At 43.8% G+C, this 22,036-nt stretch overlaps 1 protein-coding gene across 1 annotated transcript in view; it reads right to left on the bottom strand.

Moving 5' to 3' along the window:
• PPM1E (protein phosphatase, Mg2+/Mn2+ dependent 1E) overlaps nucleotides 1-19,417 on the bottom strand; it is a 1,271,820-nt gene extending 1,252,403 nt beyond the window's left edge. The window contains exon 1 of the mRNA XM_069615159.1: nucleotides 18,789-19,417. Coding sequence (XP_069471260.1) covers nucleotides 18,789-18,979 — 191 coding nt within the window. The 5' untranslated portion in view covers nucleotides 18,980-19,417. The remainder of the gene's footprint in view (nucleotides 1-18,788) is intronic.
• Nucleotides 19,418-22,036: the final 2,619 nt, after the last annotated feature.

Below are 22,036 nucleotides of genomic sequence, written 5' to 3' on the forward strand. Positions count from 1 at the left end.
GGAAATCCCAGTCCACTACGAACACATTTCCTAGGGCTCCTCTTGGGGCAATTCCCTTGAGCAGTACAGCTTGCACTTCCGGTTGGCACCGGTAACAAACAGATCCACTTGAGAGGTTCCCCAAAGGGTGAAGATCTCTTGAAGGACTTCCTGGGACACTGTGCTCTGCCTGCTCAGAGCATCAGCCGCTGTATTCTCCACTCCGTCTAGGTGAACAGCTGATATGGAGATTGCTTCTCTGCACAAAGCGGCTGATGGTAAGGTAGCTGCTACTGCAGGCTTAGTACTTCTTCCCTGTCCACCACAGGGGAATCTTTTTTGGCATCTTTGAGCTGACTGTCCTCTGCCTCTTCCAAATGTGGAGTAGTGATGAAAGGTCCTACCCTTCCAGGGTGTACCCGTGGAGCGGTTTGGGTGTTGTCTGATTGCAGCACCAAAGGATTTGGCTGCTGCCTTAGAGGTTTGCAGTTTCTCCAAACTCTCATCAGGCTTCCTTCCAAATAAACGAGTGCCTTCAAAGGGCATGTTGCGAAGTCTGGATTGTACGTCTGGGGCAAATCCTGACTTTCTTAACCAGGCAAACCTGTGCATAACTTTACTCGCTGCCATATCTCTGCTGATACTGTCAGCAGAGTCAAGACCAGTCTGTAGGGATTTGCAAATCGCATCTCTCCCATCCTTGACTATGTTTAAAAACCTGCCTCGCCCTTCCCCTTTGAGGATTTGGTCAGGTTGGATTTGCACTCCCAAAGGGGGATGAGTAAACATTGCCAATGTGCATGTTAGGGTTGGCTCCTGTGCTTGAATGCATGCTGTGCCAGGATTGATGTCATCATCAGAATGTAGGCTGTGAGTGTGAGGTTAGAATGTTTAGAGTTGAATTGGTTCTAACCCAGGCAGTTACAATATGTGAGCCTGGGTGGTGGGAGCCAGAGGCTCATTATCCCTGATCCTCTTGATCTCTCAATTATCTGATGACATCTGATCCTGTAACTAAGAAGCTAATAAAGTAACCACTAAGAGTACCTGGCCTGAGTATCTTGAGTGTCCTTTGGAGTGAACCCTATGACCAAGGGCTGGTCATAGCAATTGGCGACGAGGATGTCCAAGGTATGGTGAGGGAGGACCTTGACCTTGGAGTGGACATCAAGTGAAGCAAAAGAGAAGCAGGTACCTGTGTGATGTCATGTGAGAGAGGAGAAGAGACTCTGCTGCGGGGGGTGCAGGCAAGAAGACAAGTGAATGCAAGGAGAGAGGGAGAGCCCACTGCCCCCATGGACTGTTTAGCACCCACCACCCAGGGCTGGAAGGGACAGCCTCTCCGAGGAGACCCCTGGGGAGAGGGGAGAGTGACCTGCTGGAGCCCAGGAGTCATTAGAGGCTGCCCAATATACACGAGAATGGAATTACCCAGGGCTGTTTGAGGCAGCCACCCAGGGCTGAATAAGGAAGCTTGTCCCAAGGGTTCGCTGGGACGTGAGTTTCCTGCCAGTGCCAGGCGGGATCAGGAGCGGCTGACAGGAAAGTCATCCTGGCACATGAGGGGCATGTGCGCCCAGGCAGGGTTCCCAAAAGTTGATTAAAACAGGCTGTGTTGCTGTCAACTAAGCAGCAAAGTGAGCGTGTATCCGTCATTGGAGGGAAGACAGACACTTTCTGTTAAAAGAAATGTTCCTACCGGCATGCTGTATCAGTTGCATGTACCTGCGGGTTTGTGTCTGGTCATCTGTCTCGGGCGGCTATCGTCTGGCGGATTGGGCTGGAGTGAGAGGAGGTGGATTCCTGTATGCTCCGTTTGGCAGACGGTATGGTACCGTCTGGTTGTTGGTGTTGCGGAGTTCCGATGGGCTCCCTGGATCGAGGGCGACTGATGACGTCACTCGAGTGTCAGTGGGTGATGGTGATAGTTTCGAGTGCAGCTGCGTCAGCTGTTGGAGCTGCTGATGTTCGAGACGCGCAGCAACGAGAACGAAGTCGATCTGGACATTATCCGATCTCTGAGTAAAGCACCTATCAGAACGTGCAGCGTGACCAGGAAGTGAGGTTCGCATTTGTATCATGAAAGTGCTCCGCATGTTAATCTGCCTTGGAAAAAGCAACGCGACGACATGGGGAGGAAGTCTGCTCAGCATGTTCAACGTTTTCAAACCGAACGACCTAAGTGGACCGGTGGCGCTTTCAGTTGTTTCATAGGGGCTGATGGAGCAAGGCTGCCAAGTGGAGAGTAATTGAGTGCGGTGCTTGGGTGAGGCAGTCGGTCTACCCATTAAGTAAGAGCAGAGTGCGGCGCATGGGGGCAATTTAGAATGCCACTGTTATTATTGGCAGCGAGCTTGTCACATGTTATGCCTAATCATTGCAAATTGGGACATGTAGTTGCAGGAGTTGCAACAAGGTGTTGGTACTACATGCTGATGTTATTTGTATATAACATGGAGGGTTTGAAATGTAAGAATGTACATCTTTTGGTTTGGTGACAATGATTAATACTTTTAGCTGGTAGCATATTTAAAGGGAATATCATCCATACTGTTGTATGTTTAGTTGTAACTTATTGGATTTTGCTTGAATGACTGGTGTGAGAGATGTAGTACATAATCAGAATGATGATATCCAGTGATGTTATCCAGTTCATGCTCAGCATAACAAATTTGGGGGCATTTCAGCAATAAGTTAACATATAGGCAACATGGACTTTTAGGTTTGAGCTAAAGCTGATAGCCACATTGACATTTCAGGATGTGTTGTGGTTAGTGGTTTGCATGAACATGTATGTGTTCTGGGTGCATGATCAGAGTGATGACATTCATTTTGGTTTTAGCATAACTTTTTGAGGCATTTCAGCATTAGAGTTGCCTGTGCTTTGGCAACATGGACTTTTGGGAAATGTTATCTCCAATGCGACCTGCAATTTACAATGTGAAAGTATTTGTCAATGTAATACGTAGTATAACAATTTTGAGGCATTGCAGTGGTATATATTGTTATGTGTGTTGTGTTATTGATGTTCAACCCAAGATTTCTGCTAGAGCGACTGCAGCGCTGACTAGCAGTTTTACATTCTATGTACGGTTTTGACTGTATTTGATGTCGTGGTGTATGTTTTGACTTGAGTGGGAGTGTGGTACATGACCTGTAGTTGGTCAAGGAACCCTGCGGGATTTGTAAGAGATTTTAGTTGTAATGCATGACCAAGAAGTGGTCAAGGAACTTGTTGGAGTTCTGATGGGTGAATTGGTTAGTGACTCTGCAGAGTTCAGAGGTATCTAGTAGGAGACTAGTACCAGAAGCTTTGCGGAGCTTTGATGTTTTGATAAATTGTGGCTCTGCGGAGTTCATTTGAAGCTTAGTGTAACTTTAATGTGTTTTGGGTGTGGTTCTGTGAAGCCCAGAAGCACCTAGCAAGGGATTAGTGCCTGAAGCTATGTGAAGCTTATATGTTGTTTTGGTGACCTTATGGAGTTGTTAGGGTCCAGGGATTTCTCTTGAAATTCTGAAGATGCAGGTGATATTGTATCTGGTGTTTTTCTTTATGAATTTTTAGGTGGTTTCTGGGATTGCTATTGAGTTCCTCGTGTCAATCTAAGAACCTTGGCAACGCTTCATCTTCGGCTGTGTTCACTATGGGGGTGTTTTGAATTGTTCAGAAGGGCTCAAATGTCAGGCCAACATTTGCAGCTGGGTCTTGTTGTGTTTGTTTTAGTGACAGCTAGTTGCCTTTAATTATGGTGTGATTGGGTGAGTGAGTGACGATTTGGTGTGGCTGTGTTTACTTGAATTTCTGAATGGGTCTAACAGCGGTATGAGTTGTAAGTGAAGTTCTCTGTTGACCCGGGTAGATTGTTGGGTTGTTAGTAAGTGTTTCGTGTTGTTACGACAGTACCTGGTCTTTCCCGGTTTTGGGAGTTAGTGCTCGGAAGTGGCAGCTCAAGGTTTCTTTGTGGCAGGGAGGAACGGAAGGAGTTTTGTGTTTGGTTGGCTTTGGTAGTGTTTGCTGTAGTTGCCTGGGTGGGCGGTTAGTGCTCGAAAGTGGCAGTTTGAGGTTCCTTGTGGCAGGGTGGAACAGGAGGTGAATTGTGTTACTTTGATTGGTTAGGAGTGTTAGGTGTGACGGCTGGGTCTGTCGTGGGATGTTAGTTAAGCCTGCTGGCTCAATCTCCCGGTGGTAAGTGGAACATGGGTGGAGCGAGGAAGTCATGTTCAGTGTGTCGTAGCAGATTTTCCTTTCTGCAACAGGAGGATGTTAGGGTTAGCTTCCTTCTGGTGAGTTTCACTAGTTTGTTTGTTGTAGGAAAGGAGGTGTTAGGGTTGGCTCATGTGCTTGAATGTATGCTGTGCCAGGATTGATGTCATCATCAGAATGTAGGCTGTGAGTGTGAGGTTAGAATATTTAGAGTTGAATTGGTTCTAACCCAGACAGTTACAAAATGTGAGCCTGGGTGGAGGGAGCCAGTGGGCTCATTATCCCTGATCCTCTTGATCTCTCAATTATCTGATGACATCTGATCCTGCAACTAAGAAGCTAATAAAGTAAGCACTAAGAGTACCTGGCCTGAGTATCTTGAGTGTCCTTTGGAGTGAACCCTATGACCAAGGGCTGGTCATAACAGTGCACGAGGCATTAGCCGATTTCAGGGCCATACTTCCAACTGAAAAAACATTTTGGGCTTGGGCGTCGTAACACTTATCATCCCCATCTGGAGGTATTGTAGGGTAGGCATTTTATCTACTGGTTGAAATGGCAGCTTGAACCACCAGGCTCTCTGGTGTTGGGTGTTTTGACAAATAAAATGTATCAGAACTTGAAACCATGTATTTCAAAGTCAACGTCTTCTTGACAGCTGGGATAACTTCAGGTACCTCCCAGTTGGTGGCCACGCGCCTTTGCAAGGCTGCATGGAAAAACACATTTGTGTCCTCTTGGGGTCCCCTATCCAAGTTTTTGGTTAAATCATCAAAGACTGGAGTCGGTCTGGACCAACTCATATATTCCATCACTCTTGACATCAATTGTCTGTAAGTAACCTCTGCATGGTCACCGGGATCTGCCCTGCCGAACTCTACCTCAGGTGAGGTATCTAAACCACTGGCATCATGCAGGCATTGTTGTATTTTCTGAATTCTGTAATCCTCTGAAATGAATGCTTCAGGCCCTGATGGCATAACATACTGGAGACCAAAAGGCTTAAACTCATCTGAAGATTCCTCTGAATCTAATAACTGGAGGAGAGACTGGAAATATTCTGCCCTAGGCAAAGGGATATATGGCTTCTCCATTGTAGTCAATATAATCATAATATTTGTGGTGAAAGAAGCCGAAATCGCCAAGACTGTCAACATCGACGACTTTGATGGCTGCATTGACGGCTTCGACACCTGTGGCGTTGAGGAGCTCGACGCTCGAAACGAAGATGGCTTTTCATAATTTTTCAGCACCTATGGCATCGAGGACGCACCTTTCAACCCTGATGGTGTCGATGTCGAGTCTTTCGGCATCGATGACGGCGACGACTCAGTCCTTGAAATGACTTTTTTCCTCAACTCGAGGGATCCTTCGATCGCTCTCAAGGAGTTTTGCCCGCCGGGTCTGAAGACGCATGGCTTTAATGTTTATGAGGTAATTCGACTGGAGCATGGCTTTTGGGTGTAGTCGAGAGGGATAAAACCGCCATCTCGAACACCTTCAACATCTTAACTTAAGTAAACTCTTCCCACTGGGCTGGTGAGGCAGATTTAGTGGGGCATACGGCCAGTTACGGAGAGGAACTGGAAGACGAGGAAGATGGCGATCTATGGTGCTGTTTCTTTCCATGTCTAGACGATGAGTGGTGGGAACCACTACGCAATTGGAACCATTTATCCTTCCTATGGCGAGGAGAAACAACTCTCGACTCGTCCAAAGTTTGTTTTTATGAAGGAGTCCAAGGGGATTTGTGGGTCCTACCTGCTGCAAGCTTCCCTCTGCGCAGTCTCAGGGCTTTCAACGTCATGGACAGGCAGTCCTCACACTCTGATGACGGATGAGTGGATCCCAGACACCATAAGCATATTCTATGAGGGGTCCGTAACAGACTTCTTCGAGCTGCAGTCACAGCATTTCTTGAAACCCGACTAGCGAGTGGAAGACGCAGATGACAAAGCCATTCTCACAAATTTTATTCGAAGATTATTTCACAAGCAAAGAAGCGTACCATATCCGAAGGGTTAGCGTGGAAAAACAGAACTGAAGCCAACGGACGCTGCACCTGCACCTTCGGTGACATCGAGACAGAGGCCTCTGAGGGACATGGAGTTGACAGGCATTCACGCATAGCGCCCTCAGCTGAAAAAAAATGGCCAAAGCTGCAAAGCTGGATATTGGAAATATCAAAAGATAAGGAATACGTGGGAGGACACAATCCATTCGAAATGTGCGTACTTTCCTTCATTTCAATGTCCACGTTTTCTATATTTAGAGTTAATTCTTAAATTGTCAATAACAGTAAATCCAATGAACAGTTATTAAGTATCATATGCCATTTTATTAGGAAACCCTTGTTGTTTCTACATAAAGTCGACTTGAATAAAATGTGCGATCCATGTTGTATTCTTTTGACTGAATCGTATTGTGCGAAGGTGGTTGCATGCATGGTTATATTAACTTATTGTTCCATAAGGTATTCTAACGTTTTAATTTATTTTGTTTTTGGTTGATCCTTAAAGAGGTTGCTCAATTCAAAATATAGAATATTTTGGTTGTTCCCCCCCTTAGAGAACCCTAAAGATTCTACATGTTTATCATTAGCATGTGCGTTGCCATCATCGTTTTTGGAAAATAAATGTATTAATCTTAAGTGGCAAAAAAACTCTACTGTGCCCATGATAGTGAGGGAAGGATTATAGCTGTTAAAATGAGTGTTAAAATGAGGCTTCAGACAAGTGAGATCCTATGTTGCAATGTGTATGCCCCGAACGTAGGTGATGGCATGCTTTCCACAAACATTCGAAACACATTCAGACACTGAGCTCTGGAAGAGATAGGTGGTAACTTTAATGAGGTCCTGAATACCGATCTCATTAAATATTCTGGCAGGAGCCAGCTACTTTGACCAATTAAGAAGGATAAAGCAATGAACATTCTCATCCTTGAACATGCTTTATCTGATGCATTGATACTCCATCATCCAAAAGGCATAGACTACACATTCCCTCGCTATTCACAGCACGAACTCAGGATGTGACTTTTACTGGCATCTGCTGGGGCTGCACAGCACTCTGCAAATAACCTAATCAGGAACATCCTGATATCTGATTAAGCCAAAATGAGCCCAGACTAAGCAATAAGCCACCCCCTAACTTTGTCCTTCAATTGGCACCACAACTGTTTCTACCTTCGAGATGGGAGACGTAAGAGCTGGGGACAGAAGATTTTGTTAAAATGAACAGAAATAGCAAAGTAAATGACCACAGTCTGGGAAGTATTAAAGTACTATATCCAGGGCTACTTGATATCATTGACATGCAGGCAGAGTGAGAGAGAAGGAAGTTAAAACGCTTGCGAAGGATATGAAAAACGTTTGTCTTTGTATTTGTATTTATTTGAAGAACAGGGATGTCAATTTCGATCAGAATTGGCTTACAATTACATTCACAGATGTCTTAGGCGTCACTGCGAGGGCTACCTGTGCTACAGCATTAAGATTGAAATAATTGGTGAGACACTTTATGGGAGTGTAAACAAGTGGGACATATACCAGGGACAAGGAAAAACAGAAAACAATATGCATAAGAAAACAGATGACTTACAAAGGTAACATTATCCTAAGGGGCAAGTGCCTTAAAATAAAGTAGAGTACTATATAAATACACATTACTATATTATTAAACATCACTGGAGGAAGTTGATTGGGTCAGGTAGGGAACATGTGGGAGAGGGCAAGAGGAGCATCATCTTTAACAAGTGAAGTTTAAGCTAAGCTTTGAAAAGATCAACAGTTGGTCTGACGTTAATTGGGATGGGCAATGGGTTCTAGAAGAGCCGCGGGAAAGGAGAAAGAGCAGAAGGGAGAGGCGGCACATGGAAGACGTTGGGCAGTTCAGAGGTGGAACAAAGGCAACAAGATGGTGAGAAAACAGATAAAATCAGACATTCACTGTGGAGCAAGGCCATTAATAGGTTTCTAGTCTAGGAGAAGGAGCATGAAAATGGAGCGGCTGTTCATAGAGCGCTAACCAGCATGTTATCCGCAGGGAGAGATGGGGGAAGATCTGGGTACGTTCTACAGAATGTGGATAGCAACGTTGAGGACTTTATCTAGCGGGACGAAGGAGTAGAGGAAGACCATGGAGTAGGCTTGAGCAGCAATCAGTTTGCTGAGTACAAGGGTGAACGTTAGAAGTATTATGGAATAGTTAGTGAGAAAAGGAAGACTTTTCAGAATGTTATGGAGGTCAAAATGAGCAGCAGAGAGAATGCTACTGACAAATAGTTGCTGTCGGAGGTTTCTATCAAAGAGGACCCCAAGACTGAGCCTTAGGCGAAGAAATATCGAGGCCAGGTGGAAGGGGCTAGAGGGTGGGGATCTTTTGGAAGCCGGGACAAAGATGACTACCATTTTTTAAGAGTTCAGCATGAGGCACCGACAGCCTTACAAATAAGGTGTGTATAGGCCACTTTTACTCCATAAAAATAGGCAAATACTCCCAAAAAATAATAATAGGTAGTAAAAATACTCCCAACAAAAAATAGGAAACAGACACGTAGAACATTATGCCCCTACTTTCACCCACAATGCTCCATGGATAGGTTTGGACTAGTGGGTGGTGCACGTAGTACCACAGGAAGAAACTACAATTATTAATGACTGACCAGAAGAAGTAAACTGGTTGCTTTTAATGTGCATGAATAACTAGGTGCAAAGAAATAATTATTACAAACACATATTTGTACTCGCTAATAAAATACTCCCATTAGGAATTGGACTTACTCTGTAGAAAATAATTTTACGACCAACTTCCAAAAAAAAGAGAATAAAATATTCCTACTTCCAAATATTATCTGGAGCAGTGGGCAACGGAGAGTCATCCAGTGATGGATTTTAGTGAGACAGTTTGTTTTCGTTTCGAGTTGGCTCGGGTGAAGGAGTGAAAGAAGAAAAATATTTCAGCATCATCAGCAAAAAGGTGACAGTGAAATCCAAAGGATGAGATAAGTCATCTTGAGGCAGAGGTAAAGTGGGTGCTGAGCAGTGGTTAAAGAGGGAGAGAGGTGGAGTCAGATGTTTGCGAGTCCCAAGAGATTTTAAAGGGAATACCATTCAGGTTAGAGGCTATCCAGACTATAGCGGATTTGCAAAACCAAAGGTCCTGGAGAGTGAGGAGAAGAGAGCAGAGGTCCGCAGTGGCAAAAGCAGAAGACAGGTCCATAAGCATGAGTATAGAAGTGAATTTGGAGGGGAGAGCATCAGAGAGAAGGGTAGAGACATGCATGTGTACCGTCTCCATGGAGTGTTTACAACGGAAGCCAGATTGAAGTGGATCTCCAAGGCCATTATCCTCAAGGTACTTAGTGATCCGGTTGAAGACCACCCGCTCAAAGACCTTTGAATAATGGGGAAAGAGAAACCGGGCGGTAGTTTGCTGAGATGTTTGGGTCATCCAAGGGTTTCTTCAATAGAAGTAAGAAAGTTGGAGATCTGAAGTGGTGTGATGAATCCAGGGAATGCAACCCCTTCTCCCCAAGGGAAAGCCTGCTGTGCCCAAACCCTGTTAGACTAGGGCGGTGAGCATGCTCCGCAATACTCTCCCTAAGGGTCGAGGCAAGTGGGACATCACCGGAAGAGACTGCACCTTTGGGGACAAGGGCTCCCCTTCCTGTGAGGAACTCCATAAGCCATCCCTCCATATTGGCATATATGGGATCATCCAAAATGAAGAACTGTATAAAACTCAGAGACTTAATTAAGAACCAAACATATTGGCAAAAACAAGAAAGGGGAGCTGTCTCTTTAAATAGGGACCTCCCTAGAGGATTATATAATTCTTGGCCCCCTTCAAACTCTGTTCCACAATTACCAGTTCTCCCCGGGAATGGACGGGAAGGCCTTTAAAAGCTGGCGGCGTGTTTGCAACTGAGGGACTTGATGTGCGATCAAGAGGTAATGCCCTTTGAGTGTTGGAGGGCATGTAAAGGGAGGTGGGACTGGGCTCACATATGGTGGACATGCCCGATGAGCTGACCCTTTTGGGAACAGGTGATCTCTTCAATCAATAAATTAAATGTTGACAACGGCATACCCTACATTAAAAAAAGAAGATGGGTAAGCAACAAAAATAAGGGAGTGGGTATGTGATGAATCCAGGGAATTTGTCCCTTCTTCCCAATGGGGAGCTTCCCCTGTGAGGCTAGGGAGGTGAGCCCCCTCAACAAAACCCTCCCTGGTTGTTGAAACAAGTGGGACCTCCCTGGGAGAGACTGCCCCTGGGGGACAATGGCTCTCACTCTTATGAGGAACTCCCAAAGCCATCCCCCATAGTGGCATATATGGAATCATCCAAAGGGCCTTTGAAATGAATGCCCAATTTCATCTGTTTTTATTCTGTATTGCCTGGCAAGGTTTAACAAGCAAAATTGGGCATTTAATCATAGGAGAAGCATAGTTATGATATGATCATATGATAGTTTATTTATATAGCGCCTATACACAATGTGTTTCAAAGCGCTTAAATTAGTAATAAATTATAATTATTTTCGCAAGCTAAAATATGAAAAAAACAGCAGAATGTTAGGACATTCAAAATGTTATTGTTGAACAATTTTCATATTACGGTTTGATCTGATGAATGTAGCATGCTAAGGGGGTAGAGGTGTCTAAACATTTACATCTTTGAACAATGTGTCATCTCAATTAATGAGATGTTGGCCTTTTTGGCAATGATCAAAAGAAAAAAGAGGTTATGCTTTAAGCTGAAGTTGTAATGCTTTATTTTGTGTGGTTCGTTTGTGTGCTGTTGAGTAACAGCTACTGTAGAAAACGTGAATACGAAAGACAGTAAAAATTCCTAATTTCTTAAATATGTTTGCAGGTCTGCTTCTTTGATAATGTAGTATTTATGAAAACGTTCTTCTAATTTGTGACGGTTTCATTGCAATTGCACCTATTTATATTTCAATGCCGTAAATCACTGCATCAAAAGGCACAGAAGATCAGATTCCGGTTTTCTGATAGCCAGAAACATCGCCATTGGACGTTTTCGCACCATAAGGCAGTTATCTTCTAACCAAGCCTCCATACAGGTCAGATCACCATCTACCAATACTGCTTATGTTCTTCTGCCCAGCACTATGGTCTGCTTTCCAACCATGAACTGCAAGGGCTTTACTAAATGCCGAAGATTTCCGATTAGATGCATCCATGAAAAACAGCTAGGCTGAAAACTGACTCTTCTATTTGGGAGTATTTGAAGTTATGAAATGAGTTTTCCCCCTTTTACAATTTTAATTGCAATTGCACACCCAGCCAATCTGTTAAAAAGACAGGGACACCAAGAAGAGACCCCCTTAATGGTCAGCATCGCGCTCTACAAGCACTTGTAATAACTGCGCCACACAGTCCGTTCTAGACCTCCTCTCAGCAACCCGAATGCTCCGAATGCATTCTATAGTCTCTGATATAGAGCTCACTTCAAATAGTGCGGCCTGATTAGAAGCTTAACAAACAGAACAGAAACAATTGGCTACAGGTGTGGATTTGCCTAAAAGAGCAGATGAATTCAATGCTCCCAAGTCACAACAAAAATGCACGTGAACAGGGAATACTATTTCCTTGCATGTAAAAAACTAAGTAAGCACCAGTTTGTGCGCTTTGTTCCACCAACATCAAGCACTTAACTTTTAGTTTCGCTGCTGCCTTAGAAGTTTGCAGTTTCTCCAAACTCTCCTCAGCCTTGCTTCCAAATAAATGAGTGCCGTCAAAGGGCATGTTGAGAAGTCTGGATTGTACGTCTGGGGCAAATCCTGACTTTCTTAACCACATAAACCTGTGCATAACTATACTCGCTGCCATATCTCTGCTGATACTGTCAGCAGAGTCAAGACCAGTCTGGAACGATTTGCACATCGCATCTCTCCCATCCTTGACTATGTTTAAAAACCTGTCTCGTGCTTTCCCTTCAGGGATATGGTCAGCCACCATGGATATGGACTCCCACAGGGTGTGAGTAAACATTGCCAATGTGCACGAGGCATTAGCCGATTTCAGGGCCATACTTCCAACTGAAAAACATTTTGGGCTAGGGGGTTGTAAGGCTTATCATCCCCATCTGGAGGTGTTGTAGGGTGGGCATTTTGTCTACTGGTTGAGATGGCAGCTTGAACCACCAGGCTCTCCGGTGTTGGGTGTTTTGATAAATAAAATGGATCAGAACTTGAAACCCTGTTTTTCGAAGTCAACTTCTTGTTGACAGCTTGAACAACTTCAGGTACCTCCCAGTTGGTAACCACGCTCCTTTGCAAGGCTGCATGGAAAAGCACATTTGTGTCCTCTTGGGGTCCCCGGTCCAATGTTTTGGTTACGTCATCCTGTTCAAAGACTGGAGTCGGTCTGGACTAAAAAACTAAGTAAGCACTACTTTGTGCGCTTTGTTCCACCAACATCAAGCACTTGCCTTTTAGTTTCGCACCAGCTTGTGCTAATAGACTTATGGACCTAGGCAGAGGCCACGAAGGACTGGGATGATAACCCCTCCCCAATTTATAGCCATAAGCTCTGCCGAGGAGAATAACTTGGGGGCATGTCATTACCGAGAAATCATGACCCCTCCTTTTGGTCTATATGTCTTAAATATCCTACAAAATGCTCTGGAAACATAACTGGCCGATTGTGCACAGTTCCTACTAACCACAAAGCTCAGTATTTCTCATTGCATTAAAGCCAAATACAATATGTGTCTTATTGTCGACTTCACAAGTTAGTTCAGCTGCACAGATTTGTAAATTCTCAATACTGTAATTAATATGAACAGTAAACCTGTATAACACATTTGAAGCTGTAATATTTAAATGTGTTTTTGTTTACAATACCCATTGCTATTTGCTTTACCCTATTAAACACTTTACAACAGTGCAGTGTTTGAAAGTCCTGCTTTAATAAACTCAGCGTTATTAAAAGGGAACTTGATAACAGAGATTCTAGTTTTCACATGGGAATGCAATTAATCGGGAGTGGTTTCAATAAACCTTAGATGGCAAACGTTAAGTTGCTAGTTGTGTGACTCAAAATAGCATTAGCTATTACGTCAATATAGTCTATAAATGCAGAACATGCATACACAGAAAGTACTCTAGCTTAAACACACATTTACCGTTGCAACCTCTGAAAAGAGCGAATTGCTTAACATTCGATCTAGGACAAAGAAGCATTTTATACAAAGAGGGGTCAGCAGTAGCCAAAGTTATTAAAATCAGAAGACTATTATGTCTACAAGGCAAACAATACATGAAAAATGGATTTAACGTTGGCATCATCTCGAAATCTTAAAGCAACAAGATTAGTAGACTTGCTCTCTGTCTCCAACAGTGAAAACCCTGGTTTTAATCCTCTTACTCACGGTTTTAGAACCTTAGCCTATATTTTTCTAACGATGTCTGTGATTTTCAATTGATAATGGTTACTATTACAAGTTGTCTTTGCCACTGCTGTGGTATTACTATGCATATGAATTATGCGTTAAGATTAGCGCCAACATGGCACCATCGGGATGTATAAAAGCACTTTCAACCACTGAACACACAAACATAAGAATCATTGCAGACAGTGGCACCCAGAAATATGTGCATTGGGCTAAACTCGATTACAGATTATCCTTAATACGCAAGTGATTTATTATGGGTTCAGTGCCCTGAATAAATCCGATATAACGCGGAACATGTTCCTCTGCAATATGGTGATCCAGCATTCATCCATGATCAATTTTAGTTTAGAAGGCACCCGTTTCCTTGTTTTTTTTCTCTTGTCCGATGCTTTTTAGGATTATGGTGTCCATCTATTTCTTTAGTGCTTGCTCCTGTTTAAGGGACCAAAACTATTGTTATAGATTACATGTATGGGATTTGGCAAGCAATGAACAGTGAACGCTTTATTTTCCGTGCAGATCCACTGCCTGCCACATGTCAGGTGGAAGTGCTTTCTTGCATTGTTCACATTACACAGGAGAGTAGCAACTGGAAAAAAGGGCCACCCAGAATGGCGCCTTCAGGAAAGCTAAGCACCTCTATCTGCGAAGCTCCAGATTGGTAAATTTGCAGTGTCTGTACTGCCTACTATTGCCCCAGTCTCACTCCTTTCGTCAGCAGAAATGGAGAGGCAGGTACAGCAGAGGAATAGAAGAAACACTGTCATTTCCCCATTATGCCCACACCCTCCACAATCCTGATATATAAGGCAGTAAAGCTGTGGAAGGGCAGATAGCACTGGAAGCCATGCATTAGAAGCACTGCACACCCCAATCTTGGTTAACTCCAACTTCTTCAGAAAGGTAGCAGGACTGGGAAGGTCACCGGCATAGGGCAAGTTTAGGAAAGCCACACTCATCCTCACTAAACTCTCCGACATGCCTCCCTTCTCCTACATGTGGAAGGCAGTGGCACAGAGAAGGTTGGCGCAGCTGTGGGAGTGCAGAGATGGCTGCACTACCACCAAACAGAGGTGCTCCATTTGATATGTAAGATGCCTCTACTGTCCCTCTATGGATCTGTGAAGCAAAGTGCTTTGCTAGGAATGCCCTTAGAAAAGCTACATTGTTCACTTTTCCAATATATATATTTTTTAAGTTTTGATTAACTGAGTTTTGCTTTTAACAATATATTGTATGTGCCACCACAGATTGGCAAAGGTATAATTATGTTACCAAATTCTGCTAACCAAAATAATGCTACCGTCTGGACTCTGGTCAGACCAGACTGTGACAACACTGTGGTAGCTCACCTTTAACACGCACAAGGCCAGAGTCATCTTAGTGTACTGTACTAAAGTATAAAAGTTACATATTTTTATAATTGAACAGACCACATTTAAAATAACAGCAGAAGTAAAAATCAATGGAGCAGCACTGACAACAAAAGCAAATGTCCTCTATAAAATCAGGAAGGAGGCTGCCACCAATACTAATGTGTGAAGTACAGTCCTAAATGCTTGGCCAAAAATAGTTTTGCCATACAAAATGCCATGCAAGTCTATGAAATGTGTCACTTCAAACTGGGTATGCCAAGTGCATATTATGTAGGTACAGTGTCTCATGAATTGTAAAAGAGTATGAGGAGAATCTGAGTGGTATTTGAGATAAGTCTATTATATGTATAAGAAAATTGCATTGATGTCTTAAAGGAGCCTGGGCAATGTGTTAGAAACGCCCTTTGTATGTGTGAGTGGCCTAGTAGAGTAGATTTTACAAAATGTGCAATAATATTGTTGGTATGGCACAAGAGAATAAAAAGTATGTGCAAAAGGATTCCACAGAATGTTGGAGGTAAGGCTGTGCTCTGTGATGCAAGCCTGCTGTACATGTGAGATTGTACTATGGAACGTGTGGGAATAAACAGTGTGATGACCGAGAAAAGTCAAACACCACAGAAGACATAAGGTACCTTTATACTTTGCGTAGATAGTCAATGGAAACTTTGAGGGGAGTATACACAAAGTATGTGGAGTCTACATATGTGAAGATAGTCAACAATCGGGAAAGGAGCTCATTCAAAAGAGTCAATTGGAAGATTGTGTGGAAGCCAATAGTCTATATTATGAGTCCACAGGAAATGTGAGATGTGTACTGTGCTGTGACCCTCCATTTGTGAGGCGAGTACACAGGGAGTGCGAGTAGAAAGATGAATTGCTGAGTTCTTGGTCAGCATGTGTGTGGTACATGTGACATTTGTAAGGCGTGGCAACAGAATGATTACATGGCTACAAACATTTATTTATAGTTAACTATTATCTACGGTATTACGGTTTGCTATAATGAATAACTGATGCAATGTTTAGTGTTTCTTCACATTACGTACTTATATGGAACAATCACGTCTGTTTACAAACTCTTAAACATATTTTAGTCTTTCCTCGTGTGCCATATATAAAATTCCTTCATTACTCAAGTCACCCTTTTCAGAAATGTTGCTACTTTGTACATACTTTTCTATATCATGTGATCAATACTGAGCATGTATTCCAAACATGGCCTTTCCAATACTTTATCAAATGAAATAATTACTTCTTCATCTCTCATGCAAAACGGAGTACTTCATTTGGCTTTTTCATTCTGGGTGATCTCCTTCCTGTTCACTGTCCACTACTAACCGCACATTTTCTCAAGAGTCATTTACTAGTCATGTGTGCTTACTTTTTAGGAAGCAAGATGCATACACCTCTTTCCTTTAGTTGTAGATGCCACTTCATGTGTGAGGAGGGCCTGTCACATATGTGGTAAGAGACTAGTTAGTGTGAGGAGGAGCCAGAGCATGTCAGAATATTCCATGTTCTGTGCAAGGGAACGTGACTAACTGTGAAGAGTCCACAATACATGAACTGTCGGATGTATGGATGCAGCCCCTTAGAATGCATCTGGTTATTGTATTTCTATGTTGTGCTAAATATTGTGTGAGAAGAGTCCACAGGGTGGAAATACGTACCCAGACAATTTTGGATGTGGTCAGAGAGTGATAAGCAGAGTTGTCAGTAGAACTCTTTGGATGTATATAGGAAGATATAAAGTTGCGCACGAAAAGACTCAAATGTTTAAGAATCCAAAGGATATCTGAATTAAGATGAATCCACATGACATGGAGACAAGATCATAATGTTTTCCAAAAGAGTGTGTAAGATTTATAAGTAGAGTATGTGAAGAGTCAGCATGCCGCATAAGAAGAGTCAATGGAGAAAAGGTAGTCCACCCTCTGCTATGTGATTGAAATCCTCAAGCTCTGTGAGGAGGTTTTTGTTCTAAGTCTAAGGTGTGTGCACACATACATCAAATGACGAGTGAAGGAACTTGACTTGAAAAGTGTTTAAGGTCTCCTGAAAGTGCGATGGGAATATGAATGCTATATACGAAGAAGATTGTACAGGTGGCAGTAACATTCTAAAGAGTTCAAGAGATGTGAATAAAATTCTGGTGATATGAGAGGACTTAACAGTATAGATGGGTATTCCATCAAAAAAACATATAGGATTCATTTCGGTCGAGTTTCTGTTTAAAAGGCATTAGATGCAGCCACCTTTTCCCCTATGTTATCTATATGTTACTTGTATACTGAACGGACCAATGCCTTTTGATTGAAATAACCTACATAAATGGCATCTTATAAAATTGTATTGGGGAGATTACTGTCATGAGATGGCACCTTTTGTAAGAACCAAAAATAAATGTGTGACAGGTTACAAGCCGAGTGTAGAGTCTACAGAATACTTGAGTAGAGTTTAAGCGCTGTGTGGGGTTGTGCTGCATTGTTAGCCTGCACCTGGCGTAAAGCAGAAACACAAGATGTGTAAAAGAATTCAAGGGATCCGTAGATATTATGCATTGACAGGCAGAAACTGCCCCACAGTGCAATGGCATAAGGGCCAGCAGGCCAGTGAGGGACAGTTTTACGGGACACTGTGGACTACTTTAATAACTTAGTGCCATATGCAACCGGTAGTTCTAACCAATTCAACTAGCTCAATGTTCAGCAAAAGGCACCATTTCACACACATTTTCCTAAAAAATGTACCCCCCATGTGCTACCCTGGTTATCATGAAATGTCACAAAGTGCCATTCGGGAATGCGGGTCACATTTCTTTGGGGCAAAGGACTTTTTGTCCCAGTCTGATGTTTAACAAAGGGTGTGCGGACAGAGACCAGAGTCGGTCCCAGGCTTACATAACAAGAACAAAAATGTGCGAGGAGAGCTCAAGGACATGAGATGAGCCACCGTTGGAATATGTGAGGTGAGTTCAAGTAATAGGTAAGTGTTTATGAAACATATGGTCTGGAGAGTCCACATTGGGGATTCAAAGCGTGTGTGAAAAGGACCTCGGGAGATAGTAGAATCCAGGTATGTTTCAAGTGTGTAGTCCAGGTAATGTCTGTGCAGTGTTCACGGATTCCTCAGCAGAGACCAAAACATGTAAAACTCCATGTGATATGAGAATCCAAGGACTTTGAAAGGTCAATCTGTGGCATATCTGAAATCCACATGATCCACGTGAAGAGACTACAATCGGGTGTTCTAGGGGTGTCCATGGAAAGAGTCAGTAAACTCCATTATATGTATGATACAAAATGGTTATGTGAGAAGGTCCGGTGAATTCCGAGGAGGTTCCCAGGGATGAGAGGAGAGCAGAAGCACACTGACCACAATCCAGAGAATGAATGTTGGACAACGAAAGGCGGAGGAGACACTCTGGGACATGAAGACACTCAACGAGATATGCAGGGAGTCCTAGATGTTGAGTAAAATGCAAGGAATATGCGTTGGTGACACTCAAGTGCCTATTTGGTAAGAGTTATCGGAATACGCGAGGATTGTGTGGGTGTGCGAGCACATTCTAAGGAATATACATTTAAGTCTGTCACATGCTATTAAACTTTCCTTCAGTGTTATTTAGGTGGTGTACATTGCTTCGTGTAGCTCGTCAAACCTGCTGCAAGAAATAATTCCGGCACGTTTTTGAGGCGCGCATCAAACGCACTACTGTTTCCTCTCTGTAAAAGGTGACAGGGCGAACCTGCATGAAGCGGTCCCCGACACACGGGAATAAACAGGGCGCTACTTAACTATTTGTAGAGCTGCTGTAGGCACAGGTCCAGGCACTCTCCCTCCGCCTCGTCCTCCACGATGTGCTCGAAGAGGGGTCGCAGGGGGAGCGGGTCCTCCTCGCCTGCGAAGGGTCCCCGGAACTCTCCCAAGAACTGCTCCAGGAAACGGCGGCAAGTCTTCTCCTCGCTGCTGTTGGATAAGCCGGCCATCGCTACTTCTCATCTCCCGGGGGTTTCAGTGCCAGGGGGAGGACCAGGAGCCCAGGCAGCGCGGACCCGACCTCTGGCGCCGGCGGTTGCTGAAGGAAGGCGGAAGAGGAGGCGGACGGGAGAGTGCGCTGGATAGCTCCTGAAAGGGGGCGTGGAGCAGAGGATGAAAAGGCTACAGCTATGCGCGCGCCAGGCTAGGAGAGGGAGGTGGGCCGTCGCCGGCCTGTCATTTTTCCTAAACAGAGCGCGCGCCCGTTACTGAACTGGTTGTCATGTCTGCTCAGAGAAGCGCGTGACCGCTGCAAAGGCGGCTTAGGGTCGTCACTGGTCTGTCACTCCTCCTTAGAGCCGGGCGCCCGCCCAGGAAGGTAGGCGGCTCAACGTTTCTCTCCAGGGCCGTGCTCCTTCTGACAGGTTCCTTTCAATGTTGCCATTGCGCGTGCATGCCAGGGAATACAGCTCTCGCCCTACAGTAAATATATCGCGGAGCTGCGAGTGCGCGCTTTGTCATTCCTAGACACAAAACTACACCGTCTCTTAGTCCAAGAGACCTGAGCACGTTTTGACAGACTGCGCGCGCCCGATAAACGTTCACGTCACATACAACAAAAAACAAACGCTCACGCCTGCGAATCAATGACTGACTGGCGCGTGTGCAACCCACCTCAGTTCCGAGGAGAAGGGACCCAATCGCCGCCCACTTGTGCGCCTACCCCCTCCCCTCACATTTATCACGAATGCCAGTGTATGTGTGAGGCACAGTCAGATGGGTTCAGACTGTTTCCATAGAGACCTCCGTTTTTTCGATGTTAAATTAGTACTTACGTCTACAATAGAAAACTGGGGCGGGGAGAGGGGACACAAATATAAAGTGGGCGTCTTTCCACATTATTATTATTTGACTTTTCTCTCCTAGTCAGCTTTTATATGATTCATGGTTTCTGTCGTTTTACCGACATCTCCACCAGAGTATAATATTAGTATAAGTCTGTCAGCCATATAGCTTTCAAGAACATAAGAAGGAGGGATGTTAAGGTTAGGGTAGGCCATTGCCAGGTTTATCACCTTCGATCATATTCTGCGTAGCAGTCCATACATTTTGTAATCATTTTGTCAGCTTATTTTGAAATGCTTCACATTTCCAGGGACGTCATTTGGGGGTCAGCAGGGGTCGCAACTGCGACCCTTGTGGTCTCCCTTGCGACCTCTAAAAAAAACAAAAAATATATATATTAATATTCATTTTTAATTAAAGTTCCTGGGCTGCGGCCAGCGCCATGTGGCTCTTTGTTTCTGGAGTGCCTGGGTTTCTTGTTCAGGGCTCTTTAAAAAAAAACAGTGGGTTCCACAAGGGTAACACTGAGCAGTGACCCTAAATAAGAAAGAATAGGAATAACAAATAATTAGTCTTTCTGGAATTCTGTACAATAATTGCTACTCTCATAAAAGGTTTATTTCAGGCACACTTCTTGGGGTGAATCACCGATTTTGTATGTTCTTAAACACCTCAAATTCACAATGCAGACAAAAACGTCCAGAAAGCATTTAGAGTAGAGTAGAATAAGCATCCATTTCGGACTATGTATTTTGCTTTTCACAAGTTGCAATTTTAGCATGTTTTTTTTCTGCCGCGGTCTTTTTTCCGATCATCACATGACATTCCATCTTGGTGTCCTCGGCCACTTGACAAAATCCTTGTGCCTAAAAACTTGTGTACAGTGTAGAAATGTTTGACCATAGCGCATAAAGTGGCCCTTGATTTCATTGCGCAACAATTAATGCTTGGTTGTAATGTGTCTATCTTTCCTGGCATGCTGTTCAGGATGTTTGTTTGCATCTATGAGGTAACAAGTGCCCAAAGTATTGGATGCCAGCAAGAGTGTACTGCTTTCCCTGCGCTACTCTAAATTCTTTAATACGCAGTTATGAACCCTCCCAATGGTATGTACTTTGCCAACCTCTGAAGCCTGTAAAGTAGATCAACGCAGGCTTGACATGTAGTCAACTTTCTACCAGACCTGCAGGTGAACAGGCCTGCTGTTAAATCTCAGTTACCAGTTTAATGGTATCCACTACAGCGTGTAATTTGCTTTCTGACTTTGAGAACATTCAGACATGTAACTGCTCATTTTACTATAGCTGGTAAGATAACTCAGTGGATTGCATGCTCGCTGCTGAAATGTGTGTGTGATCTGCAGGTTAGAATCTCAGTGAGTCCAACTCAGCCTTTCATCCTTCTGAGATTGATAAATGAGTACCAACACAGGTTGGGTGATATTGTATGTATATTTGTTCTATATGAACTAAAGTGCTTAAGTATATCATTATCATTTGGCCTTGGGCGTCTGCTTGCATTCACAGTAATTTGGTAATATGGGCCTATACACACTGACATTAAAGATACATATGGTGTTCCATTCTTGTATGCAATCTATATCACATTACAGTGACATCATAACCATATTTTTCGTAGTGTACTTGGGAACAATGCTATGTGATGCCACTTCCAGTTTTGTCAAGGGGTGAAAGGTTGTGTTCCATCGCTTCCTGTGATTTCACTCTGGGTCGGGGTCAAATGACATCACTCCTTGTGATGTCATCAGAGGTCAAGGGTCATGTGATGTCACTTCCGCTACTCCTGGCATTTTGGTGAAATTACATCTCTGCATTTTACAATTCTGGGCAGCTATCAACGAACACTGGTGCCGGTAAGAATTTCACAGCATTTATTTAATTAACAAGGAGCCACATTAACGGTAGATAGTCCCACAACCTATCCCCTTTGCTCCTCGTTTATGGGAGTCCTCCCGGAGACGAGAGTGGTGCCTTTTGCACAGCAAATATCCTTATATTTAAGTTTAGGTGCGAACCCATTGTGTGAAGGGTGGGGCCTCCATGCACACTCTACCTCCTGGTAAACATCAGCATTCTCCTCTTCCGCATCAAGGGGATTGGAAGCCTGCACAGTAGTAGTGTCTTTTGTTTTTTTCACTTGTCCTTGTTTTGAATTCGGTTTATTTTTCTCCAGGCTACCTGCCCGTATTTCCACCCTTGTTT

Source organism: Ambystoma mexicanum, chromosome 9 (genome assembly GCF_040938575.1).
Source record: "Ambystoma mexicanum isolate Mex_15411 chromosome 9, UKY_AmexF1_1, whole genome shotgun sequence".
Lineage (NCBI taxonomy): Eukaryota > Metazoa > Chordata > Amphibia > Caudata > Ambystomatidae > Ambystoma > Ambystoma mexicanum.